We start from the raw sequence: 15028 nt of genomic DNA, 5'->3' as shown, positions 1-15028 counted from the left end.
CCTTTACCGGGATCAACTGCAGTTTGGCGCCACCTAGTGGTGGTTGTCTTCCTACCTAATGATTTATGTAGCTGGGTTTCTCGAGCCAGGCAAGGATTACAGGACTGTCTCCCTGGATAGTATGTGCCCATTTAATCAGCCTGCTTTGGGCAGAGTGGACCAGCAGGATACTGGACTGGGGACACCCATCATTTATCTCTTGGTTGGATGAAGGGGTTGCTTGCCACTTCTTTGCTTGGCCTTGTCCTACCTGCCAAAGAGGGGAGCCAATCACATTATATCCCAATTCACATTATTGAAGGTATTATTATATCTCTCTCGTATTATATTTACTAAATAAGCTAAACTTGATAGGGAATGAGCAGAAAACATTATCTGTTACCTTGAAACCCTCTCTAGAGACTATTTCTTCCTCTGACCTAGACGGAGTCTCCAGCCTCTTCCAGAGTTTTTCTGGTCACTCCCAGGTAACGAAATGTTGCCTGGCTATTTTCATCACAATTATAGTCTCATTTCTGTAATTAAACTATTGGGTCCAGTGTCATGATCATAACTCACAACTTTAACCAAAATGACAGCAGCTTCCTCCCTCCCCAGTTTAGCAATGTGGTGAAGGATGCAGTCCATCTCTTTTCTGCTCTCCCCTCTACCATTAGCTGTTGTTTCTGACCCTTGGGGAGGAGGAGACCCACCCTTATTTGGCTGGTGCCTTTGTGATCTGAATCTGGCGCTCTCTGGCTCAATAATGCCCAAGGTCGATTTTTTTTAGCTCAGGGGTACTTTTTGTTGGTTTCTTGGAGATTCTTCTGCTGGTATCCTCCAAATGCAACTTCCATGAAGCAGGTGATGTCTGTCCTCTGGTTAAAAGGTATGAATAAAACAGGGTCCTTTGGGGGTCTGTCTGCTGCATCATTTAGCTTCTCCAGGCAGCTTTCTTGGGCACATTCCCCCCCACCTTTTTTTTTTTGGCTGCGTGGCATGTGGGATCCCGACTAGGGATCGAACCTGCTCCCCCTGCATTGGAAGTGTGGAGTCTTAACCGCTGGACCACCAGGGAAGTCCTGGGCATGTTCCCTTTGAAGAGAGCTTCAAGTCCACTCTCCACAGGTCCAGTCAGCCCTGGGTTTCCCCACAGTTGTTGGAAGAGTGGTCTGCTCCTACAGCTGGCTTCTCTTCCCTCTGGCTCTTTTCCTGCCCTGCTGCCTTGAGGCCTTCTAGTCACAGTTTCTCATAGCATGCCTTTTGCTTCCCAAACTCCTGAGATCAAGAGTCCTCTGAGTAGTCCCCTGGAAAATGCTTTGTCCCTTGAGAGAGGAAAAGTATGGCGTACGTGGCATCTATTCAGAACTGCTACATTGCCTAACTCTCAGGGGGTATCACATATACATTTATACAAAATATAATGAGAATATAGACTATAATGTGAATGGTGCCCCCTGGAGGTGCGAAGCTGCAGGCAGGCCTGAGTGATTGTCCTTGTTGGAACTTTAGGTGAATCCTATTACATGTAATAGTATAATAATAGAGCTAACACGTATATTGTTACCATGTGCTGTGCACTGTTGTAGGTGCTTTACCTATTTTATTCAAGCCTCATACCAATCCTTCAAGATAGGTACTATTATTCATGGTTATTTCACAAATGAGTAAACTGAAGCCCAGACTTGTTCAAGGTTACACAGCTAGCAAATGGCAGGGCTAGAATTCAAACGCAGGGAGTATGGCTCCAAAAGTTGTAGTTCTAAGTCCATCTAAAACATCTTGCCTGAGGGTTTGACTTTTCTCATGTCATTCTGGGGCAGGCCACACATTAGGTACAGCATGGACCCTGAAGTTAGGCGGATGTGGCTCAGAGACCACGCTGCCATTCAGTAGCTATATATGGCTTTAGATAAGTTACTTAATTTTCCTGAAACTTAGTATCTTCGTCTAAAGATGCTAATACAAGCTGACAGAGTTGTTGGCAGGATTAAACATTCGTTTACTTTTCCTATCTTTCTGCAAAGAGAAGAGTCAAACTGTAAGGACGTCAAATAAATGTGAAATTATCAATACTCCATCAAACACCGGGGAAGGGAGGTTGCGAGACCGAAATCAGTCAAAAGTATTTAGTAAATGACTGTTGGGTGCCAGGCGCTCACTAGCGCTGGTTTTCTGGGCGATGAATTCGGTACGTTCTCTCCAGGCCATTCACACACCACAAAGCCCTGCTTATCTTTGAGAGGCTGCGGGGTCTGAGTGAGGCAGCAGAGATGGCACAGTTTTGCTGTCAGGTCATCCTGGGCCATTGTGTGACCCTCATCACGTAACGTCTGCTTCCTTGCATGTGCAAAAGTGCTCCTGATGACACGTAGCATGCTCTACATAAAAGGTAACTCTGAGTCCGTCTAATGATGACGGGTCCTGGCTACTTAGGAAAAGCAAGGGGCAGCTGAACTGGGTCCGCGCCGAGGAGTCCGCGGCGGGTCTTTTCTTTGGTCGGAACAGTTCTTTTGGAGCTGGGTCCTTGCCGGGACTTGGAAAGCAGCACACTCGGGCCGGGGGAGGGGGCCGGAAGCGCCGGCCGCTACCGCGCCGCGTGTCCTTTCGGAGGGAGGGAGCGCGAGCTGAGACGCGGAGGACTGGGCGAAGATGGCGGCTTTCTCCGGTGCGTCTGCGGAGCTGGGGCTGGAGCGGGCGGCCCGATGCACGCCTCGGCCCTGGGCCGGCTGGAGGGGAGCCTTTGGGGCGGGGGCGCACAGGTGCCGCGCGGGACAGGAGGGAGCTGTCCAAAGCTGTCCCCTCGGTCCCCGCACTGCGGGCTGATCAGTGGCGGTGCGAGAGGCCCGATCGGTGCGCCTCGGTGTTGCAGGGAGAGCCTTTCCCTCCAGGTGCTGGCCGGGCCGGGCCTCCCCGTGCTCGCTCTCTTCTTTCTCTCCTTCCAGCCACCCTTCACTCGGCTGTCCTGCCGGGACACCCGGGGCTGCGAGAACGATGCGGTGGCGTTGCTGCGGCCGCTCTCGGAGCCCCGGCCTCTTGCTCTTTGACGTGGCAGTGGTGCTCAGGAACCCTTTTCTGTCCGCGCCCGATAGGGGCTTGGCCTGGTCGAGAAGCATCAGGGCGCGGGGAGGGGTCAGTTGGAAATGACCATCCTGTATCTAGTTTTCTTCAGGCCCTTCCAAAACTAAAAGTTCCAGGCACAAACCTGATATTTATTTGTGGTTAAGCTCTATTATATCAACAGTAACGTTGAATATCTAAGCTAAAGGGAAAGCATTTTCGTCCGCGTACACACCAGCTCATCACAGATTTTGAAAATCGTTGTTTATTTGCTGATGATGCCCTCCGTTATTCCAAACAGGAATTTTAGGTGGCTTACCTAACCCGACAGTTGTTTTTCTCTTTTCCTTTATCATCCTTCCTTTATACATCCACAGTTTTACAAGTTGCAGTAAGCCTTATAGACTAAAAGTTGTACATATGTTATACAGCAATAAATGTATCAACTTAGGCCTACTATCTTTTAATATTGTTAATCTATTAAGATGACTTCAGATATAACAGAGTATTGTACTTTCCTCATTTTTCTCCTATTAGAACATTAGGAATTCCAAGTTTTTAGTCGTGAGAGAGGATTTCCGATTGTTTTAGTTGCATTTCATAATAGGCAAGGGGAAATCTGCTCAGACTGGGAGCTGTTTTTGTTTCCCCAGCTCTCTCCTCAAACAAGATTTCAGAGCCAAGGTGTGTAGAGCAGTTCCAGGTTGTCATTTTATAGGTTCACTTCTTTGGGAGTCATGCACAGATTTCAGGAATATTAGAGTAAAGGACTAGAAGAGTCTGTGATGTGAAATAAAGACAAAAGTGGAATTAAAGAGCATGAATATTCCTATTTTTCTTCTGAGCGTTAAAAATGTTCTGTTTAAAGAAAACATGGTTTCAAAGCAAACCTGCAGAAAACATGACCAGAATGGAACAAGAACTTGCCTGGAATTTGCTGAAAGCTGTCTGTGGTTGCTGCTTGCAATATAATAGTTTCACAAGCAGCTTCAGCTTGCAGTACTCTGTATGAAGCATATTGAAGACCATCACTCCCTTTTTTTAAGCAATTTGCGTTGTAGGAGAGAGAATACACCAGACTTTAATGGGGGCAATTTTTAAAAAGGTCAGCTTGGATATACAACTTATGATCTTGAGTAGTTTTGCAATCTGTGGATTTTTCTGAAGAGATTTAGGGGTAGGAGAGCCTGCCTTTCTGAAAAAGATTTTTACCCTTTCCCATGTCATCAGTGTTTATATTAACTAGTTTACTATACAAAATGTTAGTGTTGTATCTATTGTTACTTGCTAGTATGTGTCTTCTCACATACAAAGAAAAAGATTTTTACCCTTTCCCATGTCATCAATGTTTATATTGACTAGTTTACTATACAAAATGTTAGTGTTGTATCTATTGTTAATTGCTAGTATGTGTCTTCTCACCTGATACAAAGAAAAAGCTACTGTTGCAGTGGATTGTAGCTTTTTGTGTTTTTTTTTTGCGGTACGCGGGCCTCTCACGGTTGTGGCTTCTCCGTTGCGGAGCACAGGCTCCGGACGCGCAGGCTCCGGACGCGCAGGCTCAGCGGCCATGGCTCCCGGGCCCAGCCGCTCTGTGGGATGTGGGATCTGCCCGTATCGCCCGTATCGGGGCATGAACCCGCGTCCCCTGCGTCGGCAGCCGGACTCTCAACCACTGCGCCACCGGGGAAGCCCAGATTGTAGTTTTATTTTATGCCTTTTCACAAATGATTACAAGAAATACAAAATTTCCAAATAGGTTATCTCTGGGGCTTGGGTATATTTGAGTGTTGTTCATTTTTTAATAGAAATATATACTTTTGTAAAGATAACAATAATAAAAGCTACATTTTAAAAATGCAGGCTTAAAAGAAAGATCACTTATTTTGAAAGGAGATTTAAGTAATACAACTCACTATTCCATGTATACCCTCTACAGTTCATTTGAGAAGTGATAAAATTTCAAAATCCAATCAGAAATAACCCGATCTATTCATTTAGGATTCACTTTGATGTAAATTACTTAAACATGTGAACAATTAAGAACAGAGTAGTTCTTCAGCTGACATTTCCAGTTAACCCAAGTTCTCACCAGCAGCCCCTCCCTTTTCAGTTTGCCAGAGTTTTGATTATGACTGCCTGTAAATGTGGGCTCTCTCTACTTGCCTATTCATTTTTCTCAGATCGCTGAGGGTATTCACATGGTCCTCAAAGAGTCAAGGCACATGATTTCCACATTATCTCTAGGTGAAACAACCATGGTACTGGTCTAGAACTTTCCAACTCTGGCAGATTTTTCACCATAGGGAGGAAACACTCACTGGTGGATGCTATGTACTGAGTGATAACTGTGTGCCGGATGCATTCATATGATTATCTGTAATCGTCCCATATTCCTACAACATAAGCAATATTAGCTCCATTTTGTGTGACGAAATAGCTTTATAGCTTGCCCAAGGTCACATTGCTAGTGAGAGCTTGAACTTGAACTCAAGTCTTTCTCCAAAATTTATACTCAACAGATACTATGTAACTGAGCTATGCTTCAAACCTGTTTCCCCACTGAACAGTAATGTTAAGAGCAATATGATTTAAGTTTAGTCTGTGGAGTTTTTAAAATGAATTTTTGTTTGCAGAGATGGGTGTTATGCCTGAAATTGCTCAAGCTGTGGAGGAGATGGATTGGCTGTAAGTACCTCCATCTTGAAAAGCTTAAATGTACCTGTGACAACAATGTTTTTCAATTTAAATAGTGGTTAGTGTTTTTAGCAAATATTTTTGGGCCCAGTTGGGTAAGTGAAATTCAGTTTTTTCCTGGGATTCTTTAAATCATAGAGTTTCCTTTCTAAACGTTGATATATTTTTAGCTGAAAAAGATTGGTAGTGTTTACCAAATAAAATTCTCTTTTAGGTTTATAGTTTAACATGATTTAATTAGCTTAGGTGATTTTTTTTTTAATTAACTAAAATTCTTCAAAATATGATTCTTTTAGTCTCCCAACTGATATCCAGGCTGAGTCCATCCCACTGATCCTAGGAGGAGGTGATGTCCTTATGGTATGTTTAAATGTGGTGAGGTCGTTGGAAGCTGGGGAAACACAATTCTGGGGCTGTTATGACCCACTTTAAGAACTCCATAGGCTTAAAAATGGTATTTTCACCAAATTAATTTTATTTATTCACAAACATTTAAGCTACCTATGCTGCATTCAAAGTAATTAGGTAGAAGTTGTGGGGAACACAAAGGTGAATAAAATGCAGTCTTTCCCCTTCAGAAGCTTCAACCCAGTAGCACAGTAAGACATGTACATGGATAAATGTCATACAAGGGAAAATGTGGCACCTGCCTGAGAGGTGCAAAGTATGAAAAGATTCAGGTGGGGTCCAGTTACCCTTCTGCTTGAGGAATCATAAAGGACTCTGCTTGGAAGAAGTAGATTTTGGACAAGGGAAGATAAAGGAGAAATGCTCTCTAGGTAGAGAGCACATCAACAAAAACCGTGAATAGGAGAATGCAGGATATGATCCCAGAGTAATTCACTTCAATGGTAGCATAAAATACATGTGTCTGGGGTGGAGAGTGTAACTTGAGATAAGATGAGAAGTATACAGTGGGTCACATTATTTGTGCCCTTTCTTCAGTGTCATGCTAAAGAAGTTGGGTGTTTGTTGGCAGTGTGGATCATTGGAAATGTTTAACTAGGGGTGTGTTGCACAGTTAGAATTGTGTTTTTATGAAGACTGCTTTGATAGCAGCTTGTAGTGTAGCTCTAAGACATGAGATAGTTAGGATACTTTTATAATAATCTTGGTTAGAATAATAAGGGTTTAGATTTGAATGGTAGCAATGGGAAAAGAAAAGGGAGAACAGATTCTTGAGGGAATGGAAGAGGAATGGCAAGATTGGCAATAAAGTTGAATGAGGAAATCTTAATAATCTGGAGACACTGTGGAAATAAAGGTAGCTTGTGAATCGTTAAAGATTTCTACATGGTATCACATTAATTTGATTTCCTTAACTGACAACTTAAACTTTTTCTTTTTCATTTAGGCTGCAGAAACAGGAAGTGGAAAAACTGGTGTAAGTAATAAACTTAAATTGACTTACTTTTTAAGAGTTGATTTTATTTTTCATGAATTTATTTTATTTATTTATTTTTGGCCACTTTGGGTTTTCGTTGCTGCACGTGGGCTTTCTCTAGTTGCAGTGAGCGGGGACTACTCTTTGTTGTGGTGCACGGGCTGCTCATTGCAGTGGCTTCTCTTGTTGCGGAGCACGGGTTCTAGGTACGCGGGCTTCAGTTGTTGTGGCACGCGGGCTTAGTAGTTGTGGCTTGCGGGCTGTAGAGCGCAGGCTCAGTAGTTGTGGCTCATGGGCTTAGTTGCTCTACAGCATGTGGGATCTTCCTGGACCAAGGCTCGAACCTGTGTCCCCTGCATTGGCAGGCGGATTCTTAAGCACTGTACCACCAGGGAAGCCAGTAAGAGTTGATTTTTAAAGCAACTTTGAACAGTGGTTTTTACTTTGAAATATTTAATCAAGTATCCTCCTTCCAAAATGTAAAAAGTGGTTGCTTGCCACAGAGAACAATATTTTTGTTGCCAGCTCATTCTGAAATAAGATTTATAAGAGTATGGCTTTAAGAATATAGTTTAAAACTGGTCTTGGAGAAAGAGTTACAGTATCTTTAGTATTTATACTCACTTCTGAATTTTAATGCAGTGGCTCTAGTAATAAAGAAGTTGCAAACAGAGGTTGATCTCTTGTTGGCCTAGACTAGAGAAACGGTTTGTCAGAATAATATTTACCCTTTTTAGTTTAGTTCATTCTGTGGGTCCCGATTGTTTGTTGTTTTGGGCTATCAGCTGGTTCTTATTTCCTTCATTCAGTCAACTCTTGTTATCTTACTGGTATTTTGGGTTTGGGCAAATTGGAGCAGTGCTCAGGAATATGTGTCATTATTTAAGGTGCGTGCATGATTTTTGTAATTTATATTGATTATTGAACTGTCACTGATATCTGAATGCTAATATAGAGAACTCTTGTTTATTTGCTAGGCTTTCAGTATTCCGGTTATCCAGATAGTTTATGAAACTCTGAAAGACCAACAAGAAGGCAAAAAAGGAAAAGCGACAATTAAAACTGGTGCTTCAGGTAATTTTTGCATATTATTAATTTCCTTTTGTATAAATTAGTAATTCTCTTTCCTTGCATTTACAGATGTGAAGTTTTTTTTTAAATAAATTTATTTTATTTATTTATTTTTGGCTCCGTTGGGTCTTCGTTGCTGTGTGCGCGCTTCCTCTAGGTGTGGCGAGCTACTCTTTTGTTGCAGTGCATGGGCTTCTCACTGCGGTGGCTTCTCTTGTTGCGGAGCATGAGCTCTAGGTGCGCAGGCTCAGTAGTTGTGGCTCAAGGGGTTAGTTGCTCCATTGCATGTGGGATCTTCCCGGACCAGGGCTTGAACCTGTGTCCCCTGCATTGGCAGGCGGATTCTTAACCACTGCACCACCAGGGAAGCCCCAGATGTGAAATTTGAGTGTGCATTTTTATTGTCAATATCCAGGGGATGGTATTGTCATTTGGTGCCCTGGAAACCAGGGATGCTAAATGTCATTTAGAGCATAAACACTGAAAGATTGTCCCTTCTAAGATACTAACAGTGTTGTCTTTGAGAAAACACATTTTAGAAATTATATTTAGTTATTTTAATGTTTTTCTTAGCCTGATAACTTTATGCATAATATTGAAGATAAATTGGTACAGTATTTTACAAAGGCATTAAGGAAAGATTTTACAAATAGTTGATAGAGTATAAACCCATGGTGGTAGGAAATATTGCCTTCTACAGGGAAAAGAGGCATGCATTTTCCTTTAACATAAGAAAGAAGGAGCCCAGGAGGCTGAAATGTAAAGTGTACATTTTAAAGTCAGTTTCTTATTTTCAGTCCTATCTCCATGGAGACTGGTCCTGTCTGTGCCATGAACAATCTTACATTAGTTTTCTTATCTTTAAATTTTGTTGCTTTTATTAAATGCTTTCTGAATTCCATTCTATCTTGAGTAATCTATGGTTTTGTTATATTTTAAGTCACTTTTGTTTCATGATACAAAATAGGATTGTGACAAAATTGCAGGCTTAAGTGGAGTGAGCTGGCATATCAACATTTTCTTCTCAGTAGTTGAAAGTAACAATGTTACATAGTTTGTAGAATCAACTCATTTATAAATGAATTGTGAGATAATGGATATGAATTATTTAGACTATTAGTCTGTTTAAAAATAGTCTCAGAATTTGTAGCAACTATAAACCATCATTTATCAGAGAGAGTGATGAAAGAGAAGGATCCTATCTGCTTCCACAGAAGGATAACCAGAATGGTTGCAGTTCCAAAAATCATGTCCTATTAGGAGTAAGGAAGCTAGATATTTAAACATGGAGAAACAAATAAAAAAGGGAGGTGGTATAATTGTTAAATCATTGTTGGGACCTGGAGAGAGAATAATTGTTCTAGAAAATACTGTTTAATTCCTAGTAGCTTGATTGAGCCCACAATGGATAGAGACCCTCAAGAGAACGTTACTTCTCCATCATTCCAGGTGTTTAAGCAGATGATAGATATCATTTGACCAGAAATAATCTGGTCAAATAATAAAAGATTTCTACCTTGGGTGGAAATTGGGCTTGAAAACACATAGCATTCTCTTTAGCTATTGTGATTCTTAAGATGTTTTAGAAAAGGAAAATGCCGATCCCATAAAAGTGAGGAGGAAAAGATTTTGTGACTTATGAATTATTTAAAATAAAGGACTTGCTTTTCTTTTAATAATGATAAAGTGATAATTAGATTCTGTTATGTTGGTGGGTTATTTTCGTTATGATTGAAGTCACCAGAACTTCATTTTATTAATGCTTTCATAGTTATGACAAAGATCAGTGCCATCTAATAAAAAGGCACTGAAGCACGTGAGCAGAAGAGGTTGCCCTGGATGGGCCAGTGACGATTATTTTTGGCTTGTTTCAGTTTTCAGTTTCAGCTTTGCCTTTAATAAATACAGCGGCAATTTTAATCGTACATTCCAAATAGTGTGTGAAACCATATTGGAACTAGAGGAGTTAAAGTACCATATAAAATATTAAATATTTGCTTTATTTTTTGTAGACTGTTTTAAATTATGTTTGTTTGGGGTTAACTTTTCTTGTTTTAATTTGCTTAGTGCTGAACAAATGGCAAATGAACCCATATGACAGAGGATCTGCTTTTGGTAAGTGGATAGATTTTAGCAGCACATTTGTGATTCAAAAACTTGTTTTTAATGCAATGTTGAGGAAAGATAAAGAATCCTTGTAAACTGGTAAGGGGTTCTTGTGTTGACGGCAGATAAAGTGTCACCTGTTTTAGTAAGAAAGAGATAAGCAGGCAGTGGAAAATGGGCAAAGGATGTGAATAGGCAGTTCACAGGAGAACCAAATCCAAATGGCAGTAAACACACAAAGGTGAAGTTTACAGGTAGCAGGGAAATGGAAATTAAAGTTACAGCGAATGTTGTTTTATACCCATCTGATTGGCAAGAATCCAAAAGGGTGATAACCGACTTACAAATTACTGCCTCTCTGGAAAGGAGTTTGGCGTTACCTGTTAGTATTGAAAAACATATATTCCTGGAAGGTCAAGCTCATTGGGATGAAAGTGCCAGTATGTAAGAATATACTTTCAAAGCTGTTTGATGCCACATTATCTGTAATGATAAAAACTGCCAGTAAAGTAAACGATACTGCTAGCATGCAAACAAAGATTGGGGTGTATCCAAGGACTTGTGGAACTGTTATGAAGAATAAGTCGCAACTGCAGAGTTGACTTGGAGGAATTTTCTCCAGGTGTCCATGAGTAAGAAAATCAGGATGCAGAGAAAGGTAAATGGGCCTTGAGGAATCATGACAGAAACAAACAACCCCACGCTGCTGCTCTCTACCATGTGATATCTAATTTATATAAAAGTTTATATATGTATATATGCATAAAGCATTTTAAATACAAAAATTTTTATGATTTACCCTTGTCAGAGAACTGTTTTAAAAGTTCAGAGGTTTATATAATGTACCCATATGAATAAGAATTTATACTTTGAATAAATAATTGAATTTCTTATAAGTGAAGGGAAATGTGTGCCGAGATGCTTTTTTAAAACATTTCTTCTACATTCAGGTGGCGAATATGATTTGCAAGCCTGAATCAGGACGGAAGTTATAGTTTCCAGTACAGACAAAAGCCAAATGCTTTACTTAACGCCAAAAAGCACCAATAAGCACTATGACTGACTATGATGTATAACATAGAACTTCATCTTTTAGAGCCCTAATATTAGCAAATAACAGCTACAGGGTTATTTGTTCAGGCTTTTCCTGCTTTCCCTTTATGGTTTCTGGATCCACGGATTAGGGAACAAGCCAGAGTTTCTGTTTTTCTTTTAGTGTAGCATTCACTCAAGCTCTAATTTCGGCATAAAATCAGAGCAACAAGTATTGATGAGTGGGTGCTGCGTCATCCTTAGTATCCATTTCTTTAAAGGACTCTAGAGAATAGTTGTCTAAAGGTGTGTTGGTGATGCAGCTGCGGTAGTACAAGTCAGGTTAGGTGCTGTGTTGATGCCTTTTTAGAATTGTTGTGGTAAAATCCTGTCCTAGCCAACAGATAACAGTAGAGAAACTAGTCCTCAGCGTAAGCCACAGCCCTCCAGGGGCTGAATGAGGGCAGCTACTCATGGGGAAGACATTGCTATCCTTCAGGAATCAGCAAGTCTCAGTCCCTGGAACATTGCACCAAGTAATGAATTATCTTATCAGTGAGACTGAACGATCCTTACTTCAGAATGCGTGATTTATGTAATCTGTATTGACATGGTTTTCTGTGTTTTTCTCAAATCCAGCAATTGGGTCAGATGGTCTTTGTTGTCAGAGCAGAGAAGTAAAGGAATGGCATGGATGTAGAGCTACTAAAGGATTAACGAAAGGTATTTAAAGAACATTTGTACTTGTCTGAACTTTTGGGGTGATGTATTAATACGTGAACTTTCTTTAAAGTAGCTTTGAATCGAGGATCTGGAAAGATTTTTAATGTTACAGGAAGATCTGCCATTCTTCATTTGGAAGATACAAATTGTTATTCAGAAACAATGGGAAAGTAGCTACATGGTAAATGAATCATAAGTGTATATTTATAAAAATCTCAAAGTATTTTGCCCTTGCAGGGAAACACTACTATGAAGTATCCTGTCATGACCAAGGATTGTGCAGAGTTGGGTGGTCTTCTATGCAGGCTTCCCTAGACCTAGGTAAGTGTTTCTAAAATAAACTGAATTTGTTGTTTTACATTTGTGAATTTTTAACATTTTATTTTAGTGGGGAGCAAAATAGTAAACTTAACCATACAAAGTTTATATTTAGAGACATGGAAATAATAATATTTACCTGTACCCTCCTCGTTCCAAGAAAGATTTGAGGTACCAAAAAATAGATATTATAACATCATAAAATCAGGAGGAATAAGGTTAAGGGTATGAATGAAGTCAGTAAAGTTAGTATGCATTAATATGTACCACACAATACTGTGTAGACGCTTCAAAATATCTTCAACTTATGAACTTTTATGGTACTTTTAACTTTATTCTTACCACATTTATAAAATACTTTTAAAATCTAGGTACTGACAAGTTTGGATTTGGCTTTGGTGGAACAGGAAAGAAATCTCACAATAAACAATTTGATAATTATGGAGAGGTAAGTTGTGTTAATGACTTAATCATAGTGTTAGTAAGTTTTCTTGCATACTTGATCACTCATGACATGACTGAGGGTATAGAAATGATTGTGAAATTCAAGTGAATTTTCTGAATATTTTCCGCGGAAAGTTCAGATTGGGACTTCAGTGAAGAAATGTTACAAAATGAGAAAAATATTTTTCTTTTATGCCATTTATTAGCCCCTCCAAAGCATATTACTTTGTTTTCTGTGTTCACCCCATTTTGATTTTGGCTTTGACTTTAATACTTGTGTTGCTCTCATTTCTTATTTTGAGTCATGTTAGATCTAAATACACTTGTTCTGGTAGCCGACACCTCTGGTAATGTGGAGGAGCCTTAATACCATGTTGATGCTAAAAAGTCTGTCTGATGCTTCTACTATTATATATGATGTGCTATACTAGGCATTTTTTAAATCTACGTTAGAATTTTAAGGAAGTATTATGCAACACTAACACATACTGTGGATGCAGCTGTATTTGACCTTTTAACCTTATTTTCAATTTTGCTTTTTATTAACAGCACTTGACTTTCTGGTTTTCTAGGAATTCACTATGCATGATACCATTGGATGTTACCTAGATATGGATAAAGGGCATGTCAAATTCTCCAAAAATGGTAAGCTTTCTAGGGACCCTTTTGTTAGAGAGTATATATGATATTCATTATTTGTGATTTTTTAAAAATTTCCTTACCATCTTCAATCTTCTCTCTCTTCCTCCCTGCCTTTCTTTTGAACAAATACTTATTGAGCATTTGCTGTGTGCCAGGCATGCTGGTAGGTGCTGGAGATACAGCAGAAAATGGACTAGATAAATTTATGTACACTTTTGTGGGGCTTAGCTACTGATAGGGAGAGACAGACAATATATGTGTTAGGTGGGAACAGTGCACTGAGGGAGCGTATAAATCCGGGTAAGGGGCTGGAGAGCATTCTGGGGGGTCAGAGAAGGCTTCTCTGAGAAGGTGACATTTGAGTAGAAATATCTTGGAAGAGTATTTCAGGCAGAGAGACCAGTAATTGCAAAGGTCCTGAGATGAAAGCGTGCTTGGGGTATTTAAACAGTGAGGAGGCCAGTGGGTCTGGAAAACACTGAGCATGGGGGAGGGTCGTAGAATCTTGGGTCAGTGAGGTGGTGAGGCCAGGCCATATAGGACCTTATAGGCTATGATACAAACTTTTTATTTTGACTGAGATTGGAAGCCATTAGGTTTTGAGTAGATAATTGGCATCGTCTGTCTTTAACAGTTTAACAGTACAATCACTGTGGTGGCTGCTTTGTTGAAAACACTGGGTGGTGACAATAGGTAGGGAACCAGGTGGATGCTAAGAGTTCTGTTTGGGGCAAGTTAAGTTTGAGATACTTACTAGACATCTGAGTGATGAAATCAAGTAAGTAGTTAAATGTACAGTTAAGTGTTCAGGGGAGGGATCAGAATTGGAGATATTGATACATCTTTGAGAGTTATTGGCTTATATATGATCCAGTCATAGGTCTGGATGAGATCACCTAGGGAATGAGAGTAGGTAATGAAGAGGAGAGATCTGAGGCCCAGGGTATTCTTGTGGTTAGAAGTTGGCAAGTTGAGGAGACTCCAGCAGAAGTGAATGAGGAGGAAAGCCAAAAGAGGTTGAGGTCGTGCAGTTCAGGTAAAGAAAGCTTTTGAAGGAGGAGGGAAGGATCAGATTGTGTCCAGTGCTGATGACGGGTCTAGCCTAGAAGGATGAGCAATGAGAACTACTGTGTTTGGCAAGTGGAGATCATTAATGAGCTTGACAAAGAGCTGTTGTGGTGGAACGAGGGGTGTGCAGGGGGAGACTGATTGGGAATCAGTTCAACAGAGAATGGAGTGAAATGAGGTGGACACAGTCAACATGGAAATCAGGCAGTTTTACTACAAAAAGGAGAAGAAAAAATAAAGGACAGATGGAGGAAGTTCTGAGCTCAGGGAGGTTTGTCTAACTCAAGTGTCTACTGGAAGCAATCCCGTAGGAAGGGAATAATTAAAATTGTAGAGGGGGAGAGGGGACAATTTTGGGAGTAAAGTAAAAAAGTGGAGAGGTTGGTATTAGCACAGTTAATCTGCAGTAACAGGAGGGGGCATGTGAATGTGCGTTGGCTGCTAGATTTGGTGGTGTGAGCACGTGGACGTTCTTTTCTGGTAGTTTTAATTCAATTTCTCTCT

The 15028-nt window shown here is 40.4% G+C and overlaps 1 protein-coding gene across 2 annotated transcripts in view; it reads left to right on the top strand.

The window, feature by feature from the left end:
• Positions 1–2519: 2519 nt before the first annotated feature.
• DDX1 (DEAD-box helicase 1) overlaps positions 2520–15028 on the top strand; it is a 33430-nt gene continuing 20921 nt past the window's right edge. The window contains exons 1-10 of one of the 2 annotated variants that reach the window (XM_033437418.2): positions 2520–2647; positions 5676–5727; positions 6033–6096; positions 7091–7120; positions 8098–8194; positions 10259–10306; positions 11969–12052; positions 12290–12373; positions 12742–12818; positions 13387–13459. In XM_033437418.2, the coding sequence (XP_033293309.1) occupies positions 2632–2647; positions 5676–5727; positions 6033–6096; positions 7091–7120; positions 8098–8194; positions 10259–10306; positions 11969–12052; positions 12290–12373; positions 12742–12818; positions 13387–13459 (625 nt within the window). In that variant the 5' untranslated portion in view covers positions 2520–2631. The remainder of the gene's footprint in view (positions 2648–5675; positions 5728–6032; positions 6097–7090; positions 7121–8097; positions 8195–10258; positions 10307–11968; positions 12053–12289; positions 12374–12741; positions 12819–13386; positions 13460–15028) is intronic. The other variant, XM_004274867.3, reaches the window with a different exon arrangement.

Source organism: Orcinus orca, chromosome 13, assembly GCF_937001465.1.
Source record: "Orcinus orca chromosome 13, mOrcOrc1.1, whole genome shotgun sequence".
Classification (NCBI taxonomy): domain Eukaryota; kingdom Metazoa; phylum Chordata; class Mammalia; order Artiodactyla; family Delphinidae; genus Orcinus; species Orcinus orca.
Note: the sequence above shows the minus strand (reverse complement) of the source record. Positions and strands in the feature narration are given on the sequence as shown.